Source organism: Babylonia areolata, chromosome 3 (assembly GCF_041734735.1).
Source record: "Babylonia areolata isolate BAREFJ2019XMU chromosome 3, ASM4173473v1, whole genome shotgun sequence".
In the NCBI taxonomy this organism is placed as follows: Eukaryota; Metazoa; Mollusca; class Gastropoda; order Neogastropoda; family Buccinidae; genus Babylonia; species Babylonia areolata.
This window is the reverse complement of record NC_134878.1, coordinates 48112469-48133664: the sequence shown is the minus strand read 5'-3', so window position 1 is coordinate 48133664 and position 21196 is coordinate 48112469. Positions and strand designations below refer to the sequence as shown.

Genomic DNA, 21196 nt, shown 5'->3' with positions numbered 1-21196 from the left:
GGCGCGATGAGTTTTTTGGGGAACCCCAGAGTATGTGCAAGACGCTCAGAAAGTTCAATCGATTTGGTGCTCTTTATTCTCAGATAGCCACTCGGAGCGTGCAAGTCTAACTCTGCACCGTGGGGGGTGAACACTTCTTTATTCAATTCACACACATTATAATAACCATCTGGGATTATTATCTTACGATCGGTAGTAGTAAAGAAATTGTTTCCGAGCTCATCACTGATATTTTTCCAGTTGGGATAATAAGTTATTTCACGCAGCGCGATTTCTAGTCTTCCACTTTGATTAGGTATGCACCGCGGTAATTCGTCTTTTTGAATATCGGTTGTTATTATATACATAGCTATGAATAAGAAAATTTACAGCTTCAACAAGGACGCGTCCTATACAACCGGGTATAAAGAAAAAAGAATAAGTTGTACGCAAATGATCTACGTGAACAGCGAATATTCTTTTACCGCCAAGTTTCCCGATGTTTTTCAGTCTTATGCGAACCCCACTATGACTGGGGATATTCGCGCGATGAATGCAGCCTGGCTTGCGTGGAGAAACAACCCGATAGTGTGGTGGCAGAATCAAATCAATTTTGTGGTATGGTGCGCGACCGCCGGGTGTGGAGTAACGGAAGAACATTTTCAAGCTTCTGATCCGTTTATTCGAGCCGTGTATAGGTTTCATTTTTACTATCAGATTCGGAGGTTATTGGACGAGTTAAAAATCCCGCTACCCACCGACCAAGCATTTAACATGTATAATAATCCGTTTGATAAAGCAGTTTATCAGCATTTGTGTGCCGAATTTGGGCAGAGGGATTGGAGACAGAAAATAGAAAAGCATGGCTTTGGTTTGGGAGAATTTATTCAGGCTGAGACCCCCGGTGGGGCTGCACGACAGGCAATGAGAAACAGAGGAGAGGGACCTGTGTTCTTTAGCCCCCACGATACAATCAGACATACGGTGGACATCACCCGGGCTTGGACAACATTTATTCCTGATAAGGGGTTGGGTTTTACACATGCGGGGATAGTTCGTCTCAACGATAGCATTCGCACTTATGTGTGGGCTCTAATAGGGTCACAAGCGCAAACGCGTACGAGTATAACAACAAAAGGAACTGGATTTGATGCGCAAAAACAATTTTTAGCCAATGTTGAAGATGCGATTAATGCCCCCGAAAACCTACAAACGGCGATAAAAAAATACCAGGACGTTCTCCAGTACGCGAGATCCGAAGTAAACTTTGCATTTGGTGTTGGCCTTTATATGGCCCCATCTGATATGGCATTGAGGGTTGGTACACACATTAATTATAATAATAAAATTGTCATTGCGACAGAAGAACAGAATATTGGTGTTAATAATGGATTAAACGAACTACCACACATTGTACCACCTACCCAGAGTGTTTCACCCCAACATACCCCGAGTGTTCCACCTACTCAACATCCAAGTGTTCCACCTACCCAAAGTGTTCCACCTACCCAAAGTGTTCCACCAAATGTACATGCATACTATTTTGTTGCCCCATCAGGAAAAGCTCTTCAATGGTCTAGAGGTCACTGGGCTCTTGTGCCACCTTCTGATGCAGACTTGGCAATGCTTGATGCGAGTAATACGGTGCTCGATTATAAATCACACAAGCCTTTGACAACACCGAGGACAGGAGCGGGTGAAACGAGAGTTTTGTTAGGCATTCGCGGGTGGTGCACTCTTACCTATAGAAATAAAAAATTAATACAAACATCTCGACCAGGATTTGCAATAGCTACCGGTGCTGGTAATAGACCCTTTCTGTATGGTGCAGGTTCTTCGGATAACAAATTTAAACTCAAACCAGCGAAAGTATCGTACGAAGAACAGCCAACAACTCACAAAGACCATAAAGTCGCTCTTACTTTAGGATTGATAGGTCTAGGTGGTATTTACTTTCTCTTCTTTAAATAATCAAACAGGAGGAGGCCAGCACCGAGCACGAGTGCCCACAGGTTGTTGGCTAACCACCCAACCGCTTTACCCAACGTGCTTAATAACCACGAAACAATAGCCCCAATGACTCCTGGGAGGGCATCAATCACCTTTAAACCTAATTTTTTAAGTAATTCTCCCAAATCTTTAAGTCTTTTTCTTATCCAGTTGTCATCTTTTTTACCCGACGGCGGCGCCCGTGGAGTGCCCGTGACGGCCAAAACGATAGTGCTGATAATCATACCAAAGGCAGTAAGAATGGAAACGATAGTAATGCCTTGTTCTCTAAAAAGCGTTCGAATACGTTCCGCTAGTGTTGTGTCCTCCTCAAGAATTCTGTGTATCGTTTCACGCATTCTGCTGATTTGAGATCGCAGCGCTTCTTTGTGTGTTGATATCGCTTCTAGTCGTGCAGCACGCTCGATGTTTAGATCGTCTAATTGTAAACGCAAGGGTTTGATTTCGCTTTCATGTTTATCAGCTAGTTCCGCAGACTGAATTCTTATTTTTAAAGTTGACATTTCTTCATCCAGGTGAGAGAGTTTTGAGAGGTTGTCAGAAAGATTACCGTGCTGTCTTTGCATGGCTTTGTCTAAACCTTTGAGTTCATGAATATGACCACCCAGTTCATCGGTGCCATCCAGGGGAGGATCATCTATAGTTTTAAGTACTTCATCGATTGTATTTGGCGAGAAATCATCCATCTCAATTTCTTCGCCCAGTTTGGTTTCAACCTTTTGGAGAGCCGCGACCGTTTGGGGTTTTAAGTTTTTCCAGTCTACAAAACCAAGTTCCTCGCGAATAATATTTGCTCCACCAGGTTTTCCCGCTAGTGTTGAAAGTGCTAGGGGTTGTTTCGTGCGGACGTTAATGATATTAAAATCTGGATTATTTTTTAATCGTAGTGTACCTCTACTATCAAGTTCAAAATTGGCATAATTTCGCCCAACATCGGGCTCTTGTCCAAATGCATCATAGTAATCATCAACCACGCTCTTTAATAATTCTGTTTGCAAGGAACCAGATTCTATTATTGACTCACCACCTTCTGCGAACCCTTCCGCCATATTAAACTTATAATATAAAGTTTCATTATATCTATATAAAACAAAAAATGAGTGGAAGAAAGCTTAATCCAATGAGAAGTTTGTGGGAGCCGCAGGGGATAAAGGGCGTGCGGCAGACTGTCGTGATTACTAACAATCCGTCAACTATCGATCAGAATCAACAACTTCTTGTACGCTTTCCTAATTTAGGTGTTGACGATGTGATCGTTCCGGGGAGTGTTCGACTAGCATTCAAAATTTCTTTGACTTCTACAACAGATGTGAACAGAACACTCGTTGATAATATTGGTAGAGCCATAGTATGTAAAACAACCATTCGCATTTCCGGTAATGAAATCATGAGCGTTGAAGATAGTGATGTATTTTATACTTATGGAGATCTTTGGCGAACTCGACAAGAACGAAGAAACGCCGTTTATCAATGTATTGACTTAACTACACACCGTAATGTGACACGATTGCGTATTAACGCGGATAATAAAGATAACACTATCGTTAGAGATGCCGCCATTGCGGAGGCTTATGGTAATCGATTTTGTATTCCGCTTGATTTCGAATTGCTAGAATCTCATGCACCATTTTATCAGAGTGCTCTCGGCGATCGCCTGGAGTATGAACTTACCGTTAACGCTTATAACAAGGTTATCCTCAGCACAGACCCGGATGTATCCTATACGATAGAAGGGATTAGTCTCGAGTTTGAGAAAGTCACACAACCCGAACTTGAGAGACAGATAGCCGGTTATTATTCGGGTAGGCTCGCTATTTTATATGATAGAATACTACGACATCGTAAAATTCCTCTGGACAAATCTGACACACTCTGGAATATTAATCTCAACGTGCCGGCAAAAAGTATGAAGGGGGTACTGCTGTTGTTTGATGAGTATTACAATCCTAAGATCAATAAGGTTGAAGTGACGATCGAAGGTGTGCCCAATCAACTGTTTAGTCAAGGTATGCGTTCCTATCAACAATGGGATGAAATCAGAAAGTTTTTCGGAACGCAAAAACGCGACCCCGAAGTAGACAAAGTGGTAAAAGATTTAGAACTAGCGGATGTCACAGTCGGCGAATATTTCACGAATAATTATGCTCTTTGGTTGGATATGCGCACCACAGATGATAATTCTCTTCACAGGAGTGGACGTCGTATCGAAAATGCGTCTGAAGGCATTACGATTCAGATTCAGAAAAAATCTGAAACGGCAGAACCGCTAAATGCGTATGTATTTGTAATAATGGATGGACAATTAAATATAGAAGATGGAAGATTTGTCGAGGCTGTTTACTAAAGAAGCACATTCCGCAATTATTTTCGGGCAAACTGGGTGCGGTAAGACCGAATTTATTTTAGATTTATTACAAACGACATATCGTGGTGTGTTCGAGAATATTGTAATTCTATGCCCTACTCTCGAATATAATAAAGCCTATCGATCCCGAGTGTGGGTAAGAAAGGACCGCGGGGTATACACCGTTAATCCCGGTGATAAACTTCACGAATGGCTTGGGCTGTTTTTTGAAATATTTGCCGGGGAGCCAACGTTGTACATCATCGATGACTGTAGTGACTTAAAGGCTCTTACTCAAAAGAAGCAAATGTTGAGTAAACTGTGTGGGTGTTGACTCAGAAATACAACTCGGTTCTTACTGACCTTCGCGAACAAACAAAATGGGTGGCTTTATTTCACTGTAAGGATAGGGACTCGTTTGATGAGTGTTTAAGAGAAAACGATGTCATTCCAACACAAAATGAACGTAAAGAGGTTAGGAAATCATTGGCAAATACCAAACACTCCAAGTTGATATTAAAAACTGATCAACCAGTTGCATATAAAATTTGCTAGTAATAATCAACAGCTGTTTAACAATGCTTAACAATTTCTTAACACTGCTTAACAGTTCCTTAGCACTGGTTAGCAATTTCTTAACACTTTTAGTCGTTGGATTTGTAGTTTTTCATTATTTTAAACTTAAAAGGAGGTATATAGAATATAAGAAGATGGACCAATTACTATCCGAGGATCCCAAACGCGACAGGCTTATGGCGGTGGTCTCAGCCGGTGGAGCAAAAGAATATTTAGGGAAAGAGTTTAGTGTTGATAAAATCGAAGTGATGAAAGATGCGGATATAGACAAGCTTTATACGAGATACGAAGCGAGTTTAGGATCGATGATTACAAAATCACTCGGTAATACAATTATACAACTGTATACCAGAGCAGTTTGTATGTATCTCCCAATTGATGACCAAACAAAATTAAATAGTGATCTCGAGCAAGATCCATTCCTGGGACATGCGCTTAACAGCTTTACTTGCGAACTATATCACAGATTTGGCATGTTCTTAGCTCCGCTCACCACAGCTGTAACTACTGTTAAACATTGTCAATTTAATAAATATAATGGAGGAAGTAACGAAACCAAAGAATCAGAAGAAAGTTGAAGCGGGTCGAAAAGGTGCTGCTGCTAGAAAAGCAAAACATGAAGAACTTCTCGAAAAACTTCGAAAAGCGAAAGAAGAACAAGAAGAAGAACCATCATCGAGGAGACCAGATCACGTTTTTATCAATCCCTTGTACATTGCTGCTGCTGCTACGATGATAATAGGTTGTGGTGTTTACATATATTTTAATCGGTCGAAAAAACCAGTACAACCACCACCTGTGGTAACAAAACCCAACCCATTTATTATGTTTTGAACATTAATTTGAACACTATTTATAAACAACAAACAATGGCAACGCCAAATATAAACGGTAAAGAAATTGCAAACACTGTATACCACGCGGTTGTGGTCAGCGCATTGGCCGCTGGTTACTCGAGATTGACAAAATTAATATTTACGAAAGCCCCGACACCTAGACTGGCTTTCAACCTCGAAGATATCGGGATGGTCACTTTGGATATAGCCCTCGCTATGGCTACGAAGGATATGTTGGAAAAACAAGGTATTCTCCCACATGATATTTTGAAGTAATAATAATATCATCATTATAGTATGGCATCAGTAGCGTTACTCGTTGGTGGGGCAATAGTAAACGCTTTAGCATTTACCGGAAGTAATTTTTTATTTAGTAAACTGGGGTCTTCAGACGCGTTAGAAGAACAGAAACGACACAACAAAGCGCAAGAACAACTTCAGGCAGCGACCGCAGAATGGCAGAAAGAGAGGATTCAACGTTTAGATAATATAAATGAAAAACTAAGACAACAACAACATGCTGTGAACACGTTTAAGGATGTGGATATGGCTATGCAAGAATATTATAAAGTGATGGGGGAGCCACTACCCCCTCTTTCTCATAAACCCCAACTTTCAGATTTTTATACACCCTCAGAGGGACAAAAAGATCGAGAATACATATTTATTATCATGACCATGGTCATTTTTGGTTTTGCGATTTCAAAATATTAAACATTTACTTTCTTAAATAAAATGGAAAAGATCTATTACAGCCCAAGCGGTTATTGGAAGGGTTATTCGGCGATTAAAAAACTCGCGAAAGCAGCCAAGGTGTCTGAGGATGAGGCTAGAAAATGGTTACAAAAACAAGCTATATGGCAAATTTATCTACCCCCTCCAAAGTATATTCCGAGAGCAAAATTTGATATTACTGTCCCAAATGAGGTTCATCAGGCTGACCTTTTATTTTTACCCTATGACAGAATCGGGCGTAAGACGTATAAGTATGCGCTGACTGTCGTTGATGTTGCGAGTCGATATAAAGAAGCCGAACCCCTAACAACGAAAGACAGCGTCGAAGTGGCGGCCGCTTTTTTACGTATTTACGACCGTAGCCCATTGAAGTTGCCCAAACTTCTTCAGGTAGATCCTGGCCGAGAGTTTATGGGTGCTGTGAACAAAATTTTCAAAAAAGTAAGGCGTGGAAAGACACACAGAAGCCAGGATATTGTAGAAAGATTTAATCGTACGCTGGCAGAACGATTGTTTAGTCATCAATATGTGGCTGAAATGAAATCGCCGAATCGATCAACAGAATGGGTCACTAGATTACCAGCTGTTGTGGCTGCATTGAATAATGAGGTGACGAGACTTATAGGTAAGAAACCGTCGGTCGCAATAAAGGCCAAATTGGTAGAAGCCGAATCCTCTGCACCGACTAAAGATGATAAAGGAGAGTTACCGCGTGATGCGCAAGTTCGGTACTTGTATGAGCCCGGTGAGCTCGAGGGTGGAGCTCGCAAACGAGCAACGGATCCCGTTTGGTCTCTTAAAGTTTATAATATTAAGCGTATGATGCCCGGCGATCCTATTCTTTATTATTTACAAAATGGCCCATCCAGAGGGTTTGTACACGAAGAGCTTATGGTTGTTCCTCACGATACAGAAATACCATAGTGCCCGTAGGCGTAAGATGTAATACCATCATCTAGCCAATAGCGTTTGGAATCGTACGGTGAGAGTGATGTCTTCATTTGCTTGATCGTGTACATCTTGTGCTTATACGATCTGAACGTTCTCATACTATTAGTAAATTGAACAGATCGATCAATACACTCCTTATACATATCGGGTTCAATTTCATCCTTCACCACACATTTTTTTATGCCCTTGGCTTTCTTGATAACTGATCCATCATCCGCTACAACCGAATACATCTTCGAGCGCAAGCCGCAGAATTGTCGGATCGGTTTACATCCGAGCTCACTTTTCATGTATCCTGGCACTTTCTCTATCGATTTATCGTACAATCGATGATCTTTTGGAAAATTACTGCGGTCATGTACATTATCATCCATACCAGCGATAAAATCCTCGCATTCTACGTGGAGAATGAATGAATCGGTATCAGTATATAACAACCTGCATCCATATTTTTTCTTGTAGTGGTTGTAATACAAATCATACATGAGATACTTTGATAGGTCGAGAATGGCCATCCCGATATAGATAGGTTTATTGAGCACAAGCTTATTATTTTTGTAGTGAATCGCTAGAAGTTTCTTGTTGATGATCATATGATCGACATAAGCCGGTTTGTTTATTAGTTTGCGTGCCTTGTCCTCTTCATCTAACTTGAATAATTTGATATTCGTTCTCATTCTGATATTTTCCATAGTTTTACCAAATACCGAGTTGTTCATTAATTTATACAGATCTTTATCGTTAGTAGCGGCTTGTCTCAGTTTGGTGTTCATCAATATATAGGGCGCCATCCAGGGACTTTGATTAAACTTTAACACTTTTGTGATTTTAGTTACTTTCATGCCAAGTTGCGTGTATAGCTTGAGATTTCTATAGTGAACGACATAACCAACCTTATTCCATAGATTCGGAACTAATTTTCTCGTTTCCTTTCCGCGCATCTCGAGTTTTTCACGAAGGCGTCGTTGATAGGGTGAGAGGTTTTCGAGTTTTATTTCTATTTTCTCAGGAGCTAGGGGATAATCGTTATGTTCGTCGTGTAATTCCTTAGGGTACTCGATATCACACTCCACAATATATCCCGTCTCATCATCGTCGGGGTGATTTAGAATCTTTTCGAGATTGGCATCGTTATCCCAGATAAATCCACCCGTGGGTAAAGCTTGTAACATCGCCCAACCATACAAGTTGTTCGCGTCGAGATACATGATATACGAATCTGTTTTTTCAGGCCTGTAATCTTTCATATACTTGTTATTAGCCTCCGCGTATCTTCTTACAGTCATACTGATTCCACCGCGTATTCCCGCCTCTATCATGTTATATTGTTCGATATCCGTCAACAGTTCGAGTTCTATTCCCGTACTCTTGAGTAAAGCATCCCAAGACATTCCGGGAAGCGTGTAATAATGAACAGGATCGAGATTATGAGTTCGCAAACACGTATTTCTAAAATTCTGGAACACATCGGCAAGTAACAGCACATCAGTGACTAAGTACAGATTGTTATAATCACCTAGATTCTTACATTTAAACTTCTTCCACACATTCTTGGCATGCTTGTGGTCACTTTCTGATATATCCGTGTTGTTAAGTTTACTAAAGAAATGACTTTTCTTTGGTAGTTTTGTATCTTCGTATTTACTCCAATCGGTAATATATTCGTACGGAAAGACTCCTTTTCTCGTAACGAGCTTGAACTCCTCCTCATCTGTGAAATGTTCGCGCGTTAAAAGCTTCTTATCATCCGGAAGGTTCTTCGCAAGCTGGTCGAGACTCGAACTCAAGAATGCGAAACTATCTAAAAACTTCAACCTTCCCCAACTGAATGTGATGTACTTCTCTTTATTATTCGCGATACACGTAATTCTACCACCACCTTTGTTCGCGAGCTCTGAAATGATCGCGTGAGAGTCGTAACCTTTGAGGTTGTGAAATAATATCGGCAACACAAATTCGTCGGATTTTATTCTCAATTTAAGATTACACGATGCATGCGCGGCACCTCTATAGTTCCCTGTGATATGGTCATGATCTCTTACTTTATCATTTGCGAGTAGTTCCCCTCTACATATCCAACAAACTCGTTCGTTTTCAAACGATTCGTTATCTTTTTTGGTCACCTTTATTGGAACTGGTTTTTTCAATTCCTTGACAGTATGATAATATATTATTCGAAGTTTTTCGAGAAAATGACTGACCGCATTCTCACCACGAAATAGTTGCGGTTTGTACGCCCTTCCATCAGACCTAACATGCACAAACCCGTATGACGAGATGATGTGTTCGCTTTCTTTGATGGTATTATTCGAATGGGAATCGTCTTTTATTTCTTTACAAATCGCCTCAAAATCAGCATATATCACATCACTAACTTGCATTTGATTTTGAAAATGGGTAAATTTGATCATTTTTGTCTTCTCCGATGGCATCTCAACGTGAGAATAGTTCTTGTGGTTGATCTGCGCGCATCGCTTAATATGTTCTTCTAAAAGTTCTGATGATGTTGTACCTGTCAAGCAATACTCACAAAAGTACATTGCTGCTTTGTGTTTGTTTGTATTACTAAGTAGTCTGTTAAAGTTCTTAATACAAGTATAATGTTGTCCACCATTTTCATTTTCTATAATAAGAAGTTTAATACGCTCCATGTTGGCGGGTTGTTTTGATATTCTTGCACGTTCAATCGTTTTATTTTTTAAATAGTATACATTAATAGCAATATTATTTTGAGTCTCAATCTTTGTAATTTGTTTTATAGGTGTAGGAAAGTCAATATTTTCAAAATTTAACCCATCATCAGAAGGATAGGCAGAAGTTAAATTAGAATTCGTTTTTGTTGGAAACTTGTGTGCACGTAAACAATGTCTTATACATTGATCATCTTTATTTTTAATATTAATCACAGCTCTTTTATTTTTTAACCACTGTGGTGATTCAATAAAGGATCCTGGAGATGTAATAGAAACTCTATTCACCCATAAACTAAAGATTCTTTTAATGAACCATCCTGAACCTTCATTTGTAAAATTTTCTATTTTTAACAAAATATGTTTTATTTGTTTTTCAATATCTTGATCATCAACAACATCAATAATACTTTGATATTCCGATCGAAATACAGCTACAGTAGTATCATCATTTTTAATTTGAGCAAACTCCACCGTTAAAACAATATTTTGTTTGGTCAGTGGAATAGCTCTTTGGTTAATAGTGTCCACTTTACTCATCATAAACGAAAGCGGATCTATTTCATTTGGAAGAGCCGCAAGTTTATAATTTTTAATAATACTACCAAACTCCTCCGTGGATTCAGCTTTATGTTGTAGTTTACGTATAATTTTAATAAGTTCATCTTTTTTCATTCTACTAAAACCACGAATTTTGAGCTTTCGTGCAATATCTTTAAGCGTAGCATTGGTCTCCCCCTCCAAAGCATCAAACCCCAGTGCTTTAATCAACTCAGTTTTATTCATAGATTCATGATTAGGAATCTCTTTTTTAGAAGCAAGATCACGGTAATACTTTTCAGAATATCGTTGCGCCATTTTTACTCTCAATATGTTCTATATATAATCTTTTCTCTAATAGGATTTCACAAGCTGATCAATCTCTGAATCCAATGATAACTCCACCAAAGGGTGGAATATACCCTCTAGAATAGGCTTCAAAAGGGTCAATTTCATCATCAGAAGCATAATCCTCATCCTCAGAGTCGCTTGACTGTTCTCCACAATCGGGTATAGGATCAATCTTTTTCTCCACGGGAGGAGGCTTCTCTTTTTTATACTTACATGTACAACAAATAGCATACTTCGTGCGTACATAAAGGTTGCATTTTAAACAAAGTACTGGAAGTGGCATTCCTTTTCTATGGCATTTAATATGATCTTTGCAATAGAGTCCCATGCAAGGTCGGCCGCATACTCCACTTGTTTTAACTTTGGGGTACTCGCAAATGTTATGCGGAAAAGGCATTTTTTCTATATTTACAATATAATGTATTTCTCTAAAAGGGTGATCACAAGCCGTGCGCGCGGGTGGGAAGATCTGCGAGGCAGGTTGTGCGCGCGGGCGGGACCACACTCTTAGCTATTGATCCCGTCCCAACTCGGGCCACACACGCCGAGCGGTCGCTAGCTTGCCAGCACGCGGGGAACGGGGCGACCGTTTCGCTCTCCATACACATATTTAAGGATCGCGCGTACTCAAACTAACTAGGTCAAACGTTCATATGTGAACGGTTGACCCACTTGATACCTCCTCTCAGTACCATCCAAAAAGCTAACTAGGTCAAACGTTCATATGTGAACGGTTGACCCACTTGATACCTCCTCTCTTATGAACCAGAACCCCCATGACCATTTGGCTCTCCATACACATATTTAACCATCATTTTTTTATCTAGTGATTTGGCTCTCCATACACCTTTTTAAGCTGATCGCGCGGGTTTTTCGTTTTTATGGTTTAAGGCGTTGTTGCGCCTTATGGGCGCTTAAATCCGGATCGCGCGGGTTTTTCGTTTTTATGGTTTAAGGCGTTGTTGCGCCTTATGGGCGCTTAAATCCGTTACATATAGAACCCCCATCCCTTATACTACTTCTGAGCCATAATGCAAAGTTATTTTGTTGAGCCCAGTTGAGCTTCAGTCGGTGAACCAGTTGTTTGTTTGTTTGAGCACAGGTGAGCTTCAGTCAGTAAACCAGTTGACATGGGTTTTGGTTTTTTTTAAATAGATTTTTTAACTCAGATGAGCTTCAGTCAGTAAACCAATTGATGTGGTTATTTGTTTGAGCCCAGGTGAGCTTCAGTCAGTAAACCAATTGATGTGGTTATTTGTTTGAGCCCAGGTGAGCTTCAGTCAGTAAACCAATTGATGTGGTTATTTGTTTTAGCCCAGATGAGCTTCAGTCAGTAAACCAATTGATGTGGTTATTTGTTTTAGCCCAGATGAGCTTCAGTCAGTAAACCAATTGATGTGGTTATTTGTTTTAGCCCAGATGAGCTTCAGTCAGTAAACCAATTGATGTGGTTATTTGTTTTAGCCCAGATGAGCTTCAGTCAGTAAACCAATTGATGTGGTTATTTGTTTGAGCCCAGGTGAGCTTCAGTCAGTAAACCAATTGATGTGGTTATTTGTTTTAGCCCAGATGAGCTTCAGTCAGTAAACCATTTGATGTGGTTGTTTGTTTTAGCCCAGATGAGCCTCAGTCAGTAAACCAGTTGACAGGTTTGGTTGTTTTTTTTAGCCCACATAAGCTCCAATCAGTAAACCAGTTGATGAGGTTATTTTTTAGTGACAGTGAGCCTCTGGTAGTAAACCAGTTAAAATAATGAATTTACTTGTAGTTCAGCTGAGCTTTACTCAGTACATTGATCAGTAAGATTTTTTTTTTAAAGTAGATATGGTGTAGTGTATATATGGATAAGTATGCACACTTTGATACCCCCTTTGAAGCTGAAACTAAAAATGAAATAGAAACCCAGCCAAGCTTTTACCAGTTAACCAGTTATTTGGGTTGTTGTATTTTTTAGCCCACTCAAGCTTCAAGAAGTAACTAATCAATGATGTTTTATTTGTGTTACCCAAGCTTCAATCAGTCAAGCACTTTTTTTTTGCAAGCAAGATAAAGGCACCTAATTCAAACCATTGCTGCTTGCATTATCCATTAGCTACCATACAGGTAAATAAGTAGGTACTGAGAAATAAACCCAGTGATTTCCCTTAGGTATCTTCTTTCTTTTTTTTCTTTTTTTAAAATTTCAATTTCTGGCACCAAGTAAGTTGAAGACTGATGATGATGAAGACGACTTTGTGCTCCTGTGTCCAGGCGATGACTGGGGAATGGCAGGTGCCAGAGGCATCCGACGTCTCTGGCCCCCCTCGCAGCAACCCTGTGGTCGGCCACATCATCCACCGCCTCTACAACCTCGTCCATCCGCCCACAGTACAGTCCTTTGACTGTCGTTAGTTAGTTAGTTAGTTAGTTAGTTAGTTTTAACCCCTTGGTTGCTGGACCTTTAGTGAAATGACATCAGTGAGGCATGAGTTTGAAGCGCAGTCACTACTTTTTTTGTGTGTATGTACTTGCTTTTTTTTTTTTTTTTTTTTTTTTTTTGCTGCCCCATCATTTGCACCGTTTCAGTGGCATTACTCCCACGCTGCTCATTCAGATTCCCCCATACACGGCCACAACCGGGTCTGTCTGTCACAGTTCCAGCGTCGGCAGTCCGCAGGGAATCATCGATGTTAGGTCTCCAGGAGGCCACACACCAGAGGAGACCCTGCACTGCTGCTGAGTCACTTCGGTGGTGTTCAGTGGTGCCTGTTCTGATTTAATGTACTTTAGGACACCACCTACTAAGCCCCCTACTAACAACAATAATGGCTTAGTCGCAGAGCCAGACTGAGTGAGCATCCCTCCCAGAGTGGAGACCGCCACCACGTCCCTCAGACAACAGCTCCCCCAAGAATCTGCTGACACTAAAGACATTTGACAGAACTCACCCCAAGCACAGAAGTGAAGGGGTATCAAAACTGAGGTCACCAAGAGAGCAGGGCATGAAAGGCCACAGACTTTGAGACTGTTTTGTTTATATTGATGATGATGGAGGAGGAGGAGGAGGATGACGTTGCTATGGAGGTCCATTTTGGTTTGGGACTGCGTGACAAGGCTGTACTCTACGCTTCCTGTTATAATGATATCTCGGCGTTAACCAGGCCCGAGAGATGCAGACATTTGCAGTGTTGGTCAGGTAATTAGAGCAACAGACCCAAAGACGCATCCTTGAAGTGAATGACCCTCGACTGTGTGGTCCCAGTCTCCCCATTTAAGCCCACAGCACACTCACTCTGGGTAGGAGTCGGCCACGGGCTGAAAAACCCACCTCCACTGGGATTCGAACCGGCGTCCTCCCAGCCGTCAGACCACGACGCTAACCACTTCGCCACGGTGGCTGGTTACTTGCTACTTTTTGCTGAACGAAAAGAAATGCAGTCCCAAGTACTAAATAAAGAATGGTGACCAACATCCGGGCCTGTAAGCTCTGTCTTACCTCAAAAGCAAAGTGACAGCTGTATCATCAATGGTTTCCCAATTGCAATGGGAAATCATTTACAGCTTTGTCTTTTGTGAAGGACTATGACTCTCAGACCAGAAGGCAAAATTGCACTGGCTATCAGTGCTGCAGCCTTGGGGGCTAGTTGGCCTTTGGGAACCATCCATCCCAACTACCGACTGCCCTAAAACCCTCTTGGCCAAGAGAGTGGGAATGTAACTGGGGCAAGACTTTCTCCACTATCATCAAGTTCTAGCCCAGATAATCGGGACAACAGTTGCCTCCTCTGCTGTTCTGATGGTCATAGTCGGACACGACCGACTATCATAAACATCTCAGTGAGATGACAGCTCTTCATTGATGGGCGTACACTTCAGCAGCACCTAAAGGGTTAACAGTAATGCGTCACTGGATGTGAACAATGTGTACGATGTGTTCCAGAAGTCTCGTCTTTTCGTTTATTTGTGTATTTTGTTCATGGATTATTTATCTTATTTATTTTTCTTTTCTTTTTACTCAGCTGAATCATTCACTGCCTCTGCAGTATTGTCCGTCCATTCACAGTACAGTCTTTTGATTTGATTTCATATGATCAGTGGACTAATTGACTGATTGACTGATTTCTAATGGTGATTCATCCGTGGAAATAAATAGCAGGTGTGTGACGTTCCAACAGTCTTTGCCATTCTTATTTTGCCATGTATTCATTTGTTCATTTGTTTGTTTGTTTATTTATTTGTTTATCTGTCTGTTTATTCAAATATTTATTTGTTTATTTATTTATTTGTTTGTTTGTTTGTTTGTTTATCTACCTCTTTAATTATATATTTTCTATTTAGGTTTTTTGTTGATAATTCTTCTTCAGTGAGAACAGCTGAAAATTCACACACAGAAATCTGTTGTGACAAAAAATCAACAAGACATGACATGACATGACATGGTATGAGAAAACAACACACCATAGAACATAACACAAGACAAGGCAATGCAATGTAATACAGTAAAACACAACACAACACAACACAACACATCGCAACACAACGCAATGCAACACAACACAACACAACACAACACAACACAGTACAATGAATGCGTACATGTGACATGTTTCAGCCTCCACCCCCTCCCCCTCAATATCCGCCTTTCCCCATCCGTGCCTGTGTGGTGGGTAAGCTGTTCAGTGGCAAGACCACCGTCATCAAGAAGCTGGCTGAAGGTGGGTACACATGTACTTCTGATATCTGTTCTTATGTCATGCTTGTGAAGGCCTGGTCAAGGTACACATGTACTTCTGATATCTGTTCTTTTGTCATGCATGTGAAGGCCTAGTAAAGGTACACATGTACTTCTGACATCTATTCTTTTGTCATGAGTGTGAAGGCCTGGTAAAGGTACACATGTACTACTGCATCTGTTCTTTTATCATGCTTGTGAAGGCCTGGTAAAGGTACACATGTACTTCTGCATCTGTTCTTGTCATGAGTGTAAAGGCCTGGTGAAGGTACACATGTAATTCTGCATCTATTCTTTTGTCATGCTTGTGAAGGCCTGGTATAGGTACACATGTACTTCTGCATCCATTCTTTTGTAATGCTTGTGAAGGCCTGGTAAAAGTACCCGTGTACTTCTGCATCCATTCTTTTGTCATGCTTGTGAAGGCCTGGTAAAAGTACCCATGTACTTCTGCATTCATTCTTTTGTCATGCTTGTGAAGGCCTGGTAAAGGTACACACATACTTCTGCATCCATTCTTTTGTCATGCTTGTGAAGGCCTGGTAAAAGTACACATATACTTCTGCATCCATTCTTTTGTCATGCTTGTGAAGGCCTGGTAAAGGTACACATGTACTTCTGCCATTGTTCTTGTCACATGTGTGAAGGCCTGGTAAATGTACACATGTACTACTGCATCTGGTCTTTTGTCATGCTTGTGAAGGCCTGATAAAGGTACACATGTACTTCTATACATCTGTTCTTGTCATGTGTGTGAATGCCTGCTGAAGGTAGACAGATACTTCTGTGTCTGTTCTTGCTGTATGTGTGAATGCCTGGCAAAGGTACATATGTACTTCTGCATTTGTTCTTGTGTCGTTCTTGTGAAAGCCTGGTAAAGGTACACATGTACTTCTGTGCCTGTTCTTGTCACTTGTGTGAAGGCCTTGTAAAGGTATGCATTATACTTCTGCATCTGTTCTTGTCATGTGTGTGAAGCCCTGATAAAGGTACACATTGAACTTCTGCATCTGTTCTTGTCATGTGTGTGAAGCCCTGATAAAGGTACACATTGAACTTCTGCATCTGTTCTTGTCACGTGTGTGAAGCCCTGATAAAGGTACACATTGAACTTCTGCATCTGTTCTTGTCACGTGTGTGAAGCCCTGATAAAGGTACACATTGAACTTTTGCATCTGTTCTTGTCATGTGTGTGAAGCCCTGATAAAGGTACACATTGACCTTCTGCATCTGTTCTTGTCATGAGTGAAGGTCTGATAAAGGTACACATTGAACTTCTGCATCTGTTCTTGTCATGAGTGAAGGCCTGATAAAGGTACACATTGACCTTCTGCATCTGTTCTTGTCATGAGTGAAGGCCTGATAAATTTACACATTGAACTTCTGCATCTGTTCTTGTCATGAGTGAAGGCCTGATAAATTTACACATCGAACTTCTGCATCTGTTCTTGTCATGAGTGAAGGCCTGATAAAGTTACACATTGAACTTCTGCATCTGTTCTTGTCATGAGTGAAGGCCTGATAAAGTTACACATTGAACTTCTGCATCTGTTCTTGTCATGAGAGAAGGCCTGATAAAGGTACACATTGAACTTCTGCATCTGTTCTTGTCATGAGTGAAGGCCTGATAAAGTTACACATTGAACTTCTGCATCTGTTCTTGTCATGAGTGAAGGCCTGATAAAGTTACACATTGAACTTCTGCATCTGTTCTTGTCATGAGTGAAGGTTTTATATATTTGAAAACACCAAGAGGAATATGAGACAGCTCTGAAACATTATTATCATTATGATGATGATGATGATGATCATTATCATTATCATTGAGAGAGCTTCAGGACAGTCGTTGTTGGGATGGTCCCCCAAAGATCAACCCATCCCCTCAAGGCTGCAGTACTTAAAGAGCCAGTACAGTAGTACCTCCTAGTTGTTTTTTTGAGAGTCATAGTCCTTTGCAAAAAGTTCAGAAAAAAGTTAAACATCACATAGCTTTTTACGGTCATAGAGGAAGTGAATAGATATTCACATTGTCTAGGGCTCAGCATAGGAAGGTGCATGGGGCCCAGTCATCTCCTTCCACCGTTTTCACCTTGTCCAAGCGAAGTCAGGTACCCATTCATACCTGGGTAGAGTCAGGAAAATCGCAGTAAAGTGCCTTTACCAAGGACACAGCACTTTGCCAAAACGGGGCCTCGAACCCTGAACACTAAGTGTACAACACTAGAAGTCCACTGCCTAACAGATTCTTCCTTGGCTAGATTGTAAATTAATTCCTTATCATTATCATTACTGCTATACCTGGCCTGACCCAATCCCAGCGGCCCGGAAGCTCTACTGATGACTGAGAGGATCAGCGACGTACTGCCGCCTTTGTCGAGGAGACGGGGGATTAATGACGAACGAGACAACAATTACTGTTATTATTGTCATTGTGTTTGTGTGTGGTATGATTGTGGTGCGTGTGTGTGCTTGTGTGTGTGTGTGTGTGTGTGTGTGTGTGTGTGTGCGTATGCATGAGTATGTGCGTGTGTGTGAGTATATGTGTGTGTATGTGTGTGTGCATGTGTGTGTTTGTGTGTGTGTGTGTGTGTGTGTGTATGTGCATGTGCGTATGCATGAGTATGTGCGTGTGTGTGAGTATATGTGTGTGTATGTGTGTGTGCATGTGTGTGTTTGTGTGTGTGTGTGTGTGTGTGTGTATGTGCATGTGCGTGTGTATGCATATGCTTGTGCGTGTGTGTGTGTGTGTGCGTTTGTGTGTCTGTGTGTGACAGCACGCGGGCTGCGTTTACTGGAGGTGGACGCACTGGTGGAGGAGGCTGTGCAGGCCCACAAGAACAACGAGATGATGGAAGTCATACAGGTCAGTTGTGTGCCGTGTGTGTGTGTGCAGCAGACAGACTGCACCAAAAAAACAACAAAAAAAATCAGTTTATTCCTTAAAAAAAAAAAAAAGTACAAGAATTGATTGATTGCTGAATTTGGCTTAATGCCACTGAACTGGTTGCAGATGATGGGGCAGCAAAAAAAAAAAAAAAAAAAAAAAAAAAAAAAAAAAAAAAAAAATCAGAAGAAGAAAAAACCCAGTTCATTGAGTGATTCATAATATATTGATTGTATTAATTTATTGAGTATTGATTATGTTGTTGGGGGTTCATCAGATATTGGTCATCTTGATTAATTCATTTGCTGATCAAATATTGATTATGTTCATTGATTGATTGATTGATTGATTCACTGAATATTGAGTATGTTGACTGATTTATTGAGTATTGAACATCTTCATTAATTCATTCATTGATTGAATATTGATCATGTTGATTGGTTTATTCTTTTATTGAATCTTGATAATGTTAATTGATTGATTCGTTGATTGAATATCTTTAATCTTGACTGATTCATTGTATATTGATTCCAGTTTAATGGTTCATTGATTCTTTGAATATTGATTATGTTGATGGATTCATTAAATGTTGGTTGTCTTGGTTAATTCATTTGTTGATTAAATATTGATTATGTTGATTAAGTGATTAACTGTATATTTAACATATTGTTTGATTCATTGAGTATTGATCATTTTGAGTAATTCATTCAGTGCTTGAATATTGATCATGTTGATTAGTTGATCCTTTTACTGAATCTTGATAATATTGATTGATTGATTCATTGATTGAGTATCAATAATCTTGATTGATTCATGGAATATTGATCATCTGGATGAATGGATGAATTCATTATTTCATTTGATATTGACCATGTTCATTGACTGATTGATTCATTAATAATATCATTTTGATTGATTCAATAAATATTGATCATTTTGATAAATGTATTCATTGAATATTGATAATTTTTTTTAATGATTTCATTGATTTATAGAATATTGATCAGGTTGATGGATTCATTGAATATTGAACGTGTAATTGATTGATTCGTTCAGTGATTTTTGATCATGCTGATTGAACCATCGAATATTGATTCATCTAGATGAATAATTGATCCAGTGAATGTTGATCATGTTGATGATCTATTCATTCATTGAATATTTACCATGTTGGTTGGTTGGTTGATTGATTGATTGATTGATTGATTGAATATTGATGGCGTGTTGCAGGAGGTGCAGAGGCCAGAAACAGCAGCCACGGAGGAGGTTGTGCCCAGTGAGTTAGTGTCAGGGCGTGTATGTGTCTGTGTGTCTGTGTGTGTGTGTCTGTGTGGAGCTGGGGGCAACATGGCATGCCAGGCTGTGCTGAGTGGAACTGTGTTGCCGTTATGTCATTGTTTGGGTTTTTGCTCTCTGGAGGGGTTTTGTGGTGTATGCGTGTGTGCCTATTCTCTGGAGTTTTTTGTTTTTTTTCTTCTTTTTTTTTTGTGTGTGTGTGCTTGTGTGCCTGTTGTTGTGGTGGCAGAGTGTATATGTATAATATGTGAAGCTGCGTCATCATGGTTGTGTCATTGTACTGATTTGCATTGTTTTAACGGATGTCCGTTCTGAAGAAAACGTGCTTTGACATGGGTGCAAAAATAAGAGGAAATGAAATGATATGAAATCAGATAAAATGAAATGATATAGAATGGAATAAAATGATATGATATGATATGATATGACACAAAACGATACGGTACAATACGATACTATACTATACTATACTATACTATACTATACTATAACATGATATGATATATGATATGATATATTATGATATGATATAATATAATATAATATAATAAAATATATGATATAATATAACATAACATAACATGATATAATATGATATGATATAGTATAATATAATATAATATAATATAATATAATATAATATAATATAATACAATACCATATGATATGATATATGCACACAGTAAATGAAAATAATGGATGGTATTGCACAGTGGCAATGCATTCAACACATAGAGATCAGTCTGAAAATGTATCATGACATTAAGATAAAAAGTTGAAAAATAATAATGCAGTACAAACTAATCCAGTATAAACGGCTTTTGCTTTTGGTTGCATTGAATGTCTCAAATGAGATGTTCATTTAGTATGTGAACATATATGGCCCTTGACATTTTGCAAAATATCACAACAAAATGGATGACAACACTTTGAGATGATATCCAGTCTAGGTTTAATCTCTCTCTCTGTCTGTCAACCAGTCTACCAGTCTGTTTATCTATATTCATATGAATGTGCTTGGTGTATTTTTCCTTTTCCCGTTTTTTTTTTTTTTTTTCTTTTCAAATACTGTGTTTGCTTCCCTTTCAAACTTAAGCATTTTAGAATCCAACTCAGCCCTAGTATGGAGCGATTTTGGGATGTTTTCTATTGCTTTCCAAGTTCATTGCTTTGTAAAATGTTGAAAAAGACAGAATGCCTGTAACCTTTAACCTGCATCAGGTGATGGGTCACATGCAAAAAAAGGGGTCGATGCTTTGCCCAGCAGGTCAAGGTCAGGAAACACCAGGAGGT

General features: G+C 39.8%; 1 protein-coding gene across 1 annotated transcript in view; it reads left to right on the top strand.

Annotated features, from left to right (window-relative positions):
• Positions 1-21196, top strand: part of LOC143280352 (sperm flagellar protein 2-like) — a 51334-nt gene that overhangs the window by 15332 nt on the left and 14806 nt on the right. Inside the window, exons 11-15 of the mRNA XM_076584986.1 lie at positions 13263-13379; positions 15604-15706; positions 18498-18586; positions 19838-19883; positions 21171-21196. The exon at positions 21171-21196 is cut by the window's right edge and continues 73 nt beyond it. Coding sequence (XP_076441101.1) covers positions 13263-13379; positions 15604-15706; positions 18498-18586; positions 19838-19883; positions 21171-21196 — 381 coding nt within the window. The remainder of the gene's footprint in view (positions 1-13262; positions 13380-15603; positions 15707-18497; positions 18587-19837; positions 19884-21170) is intronic.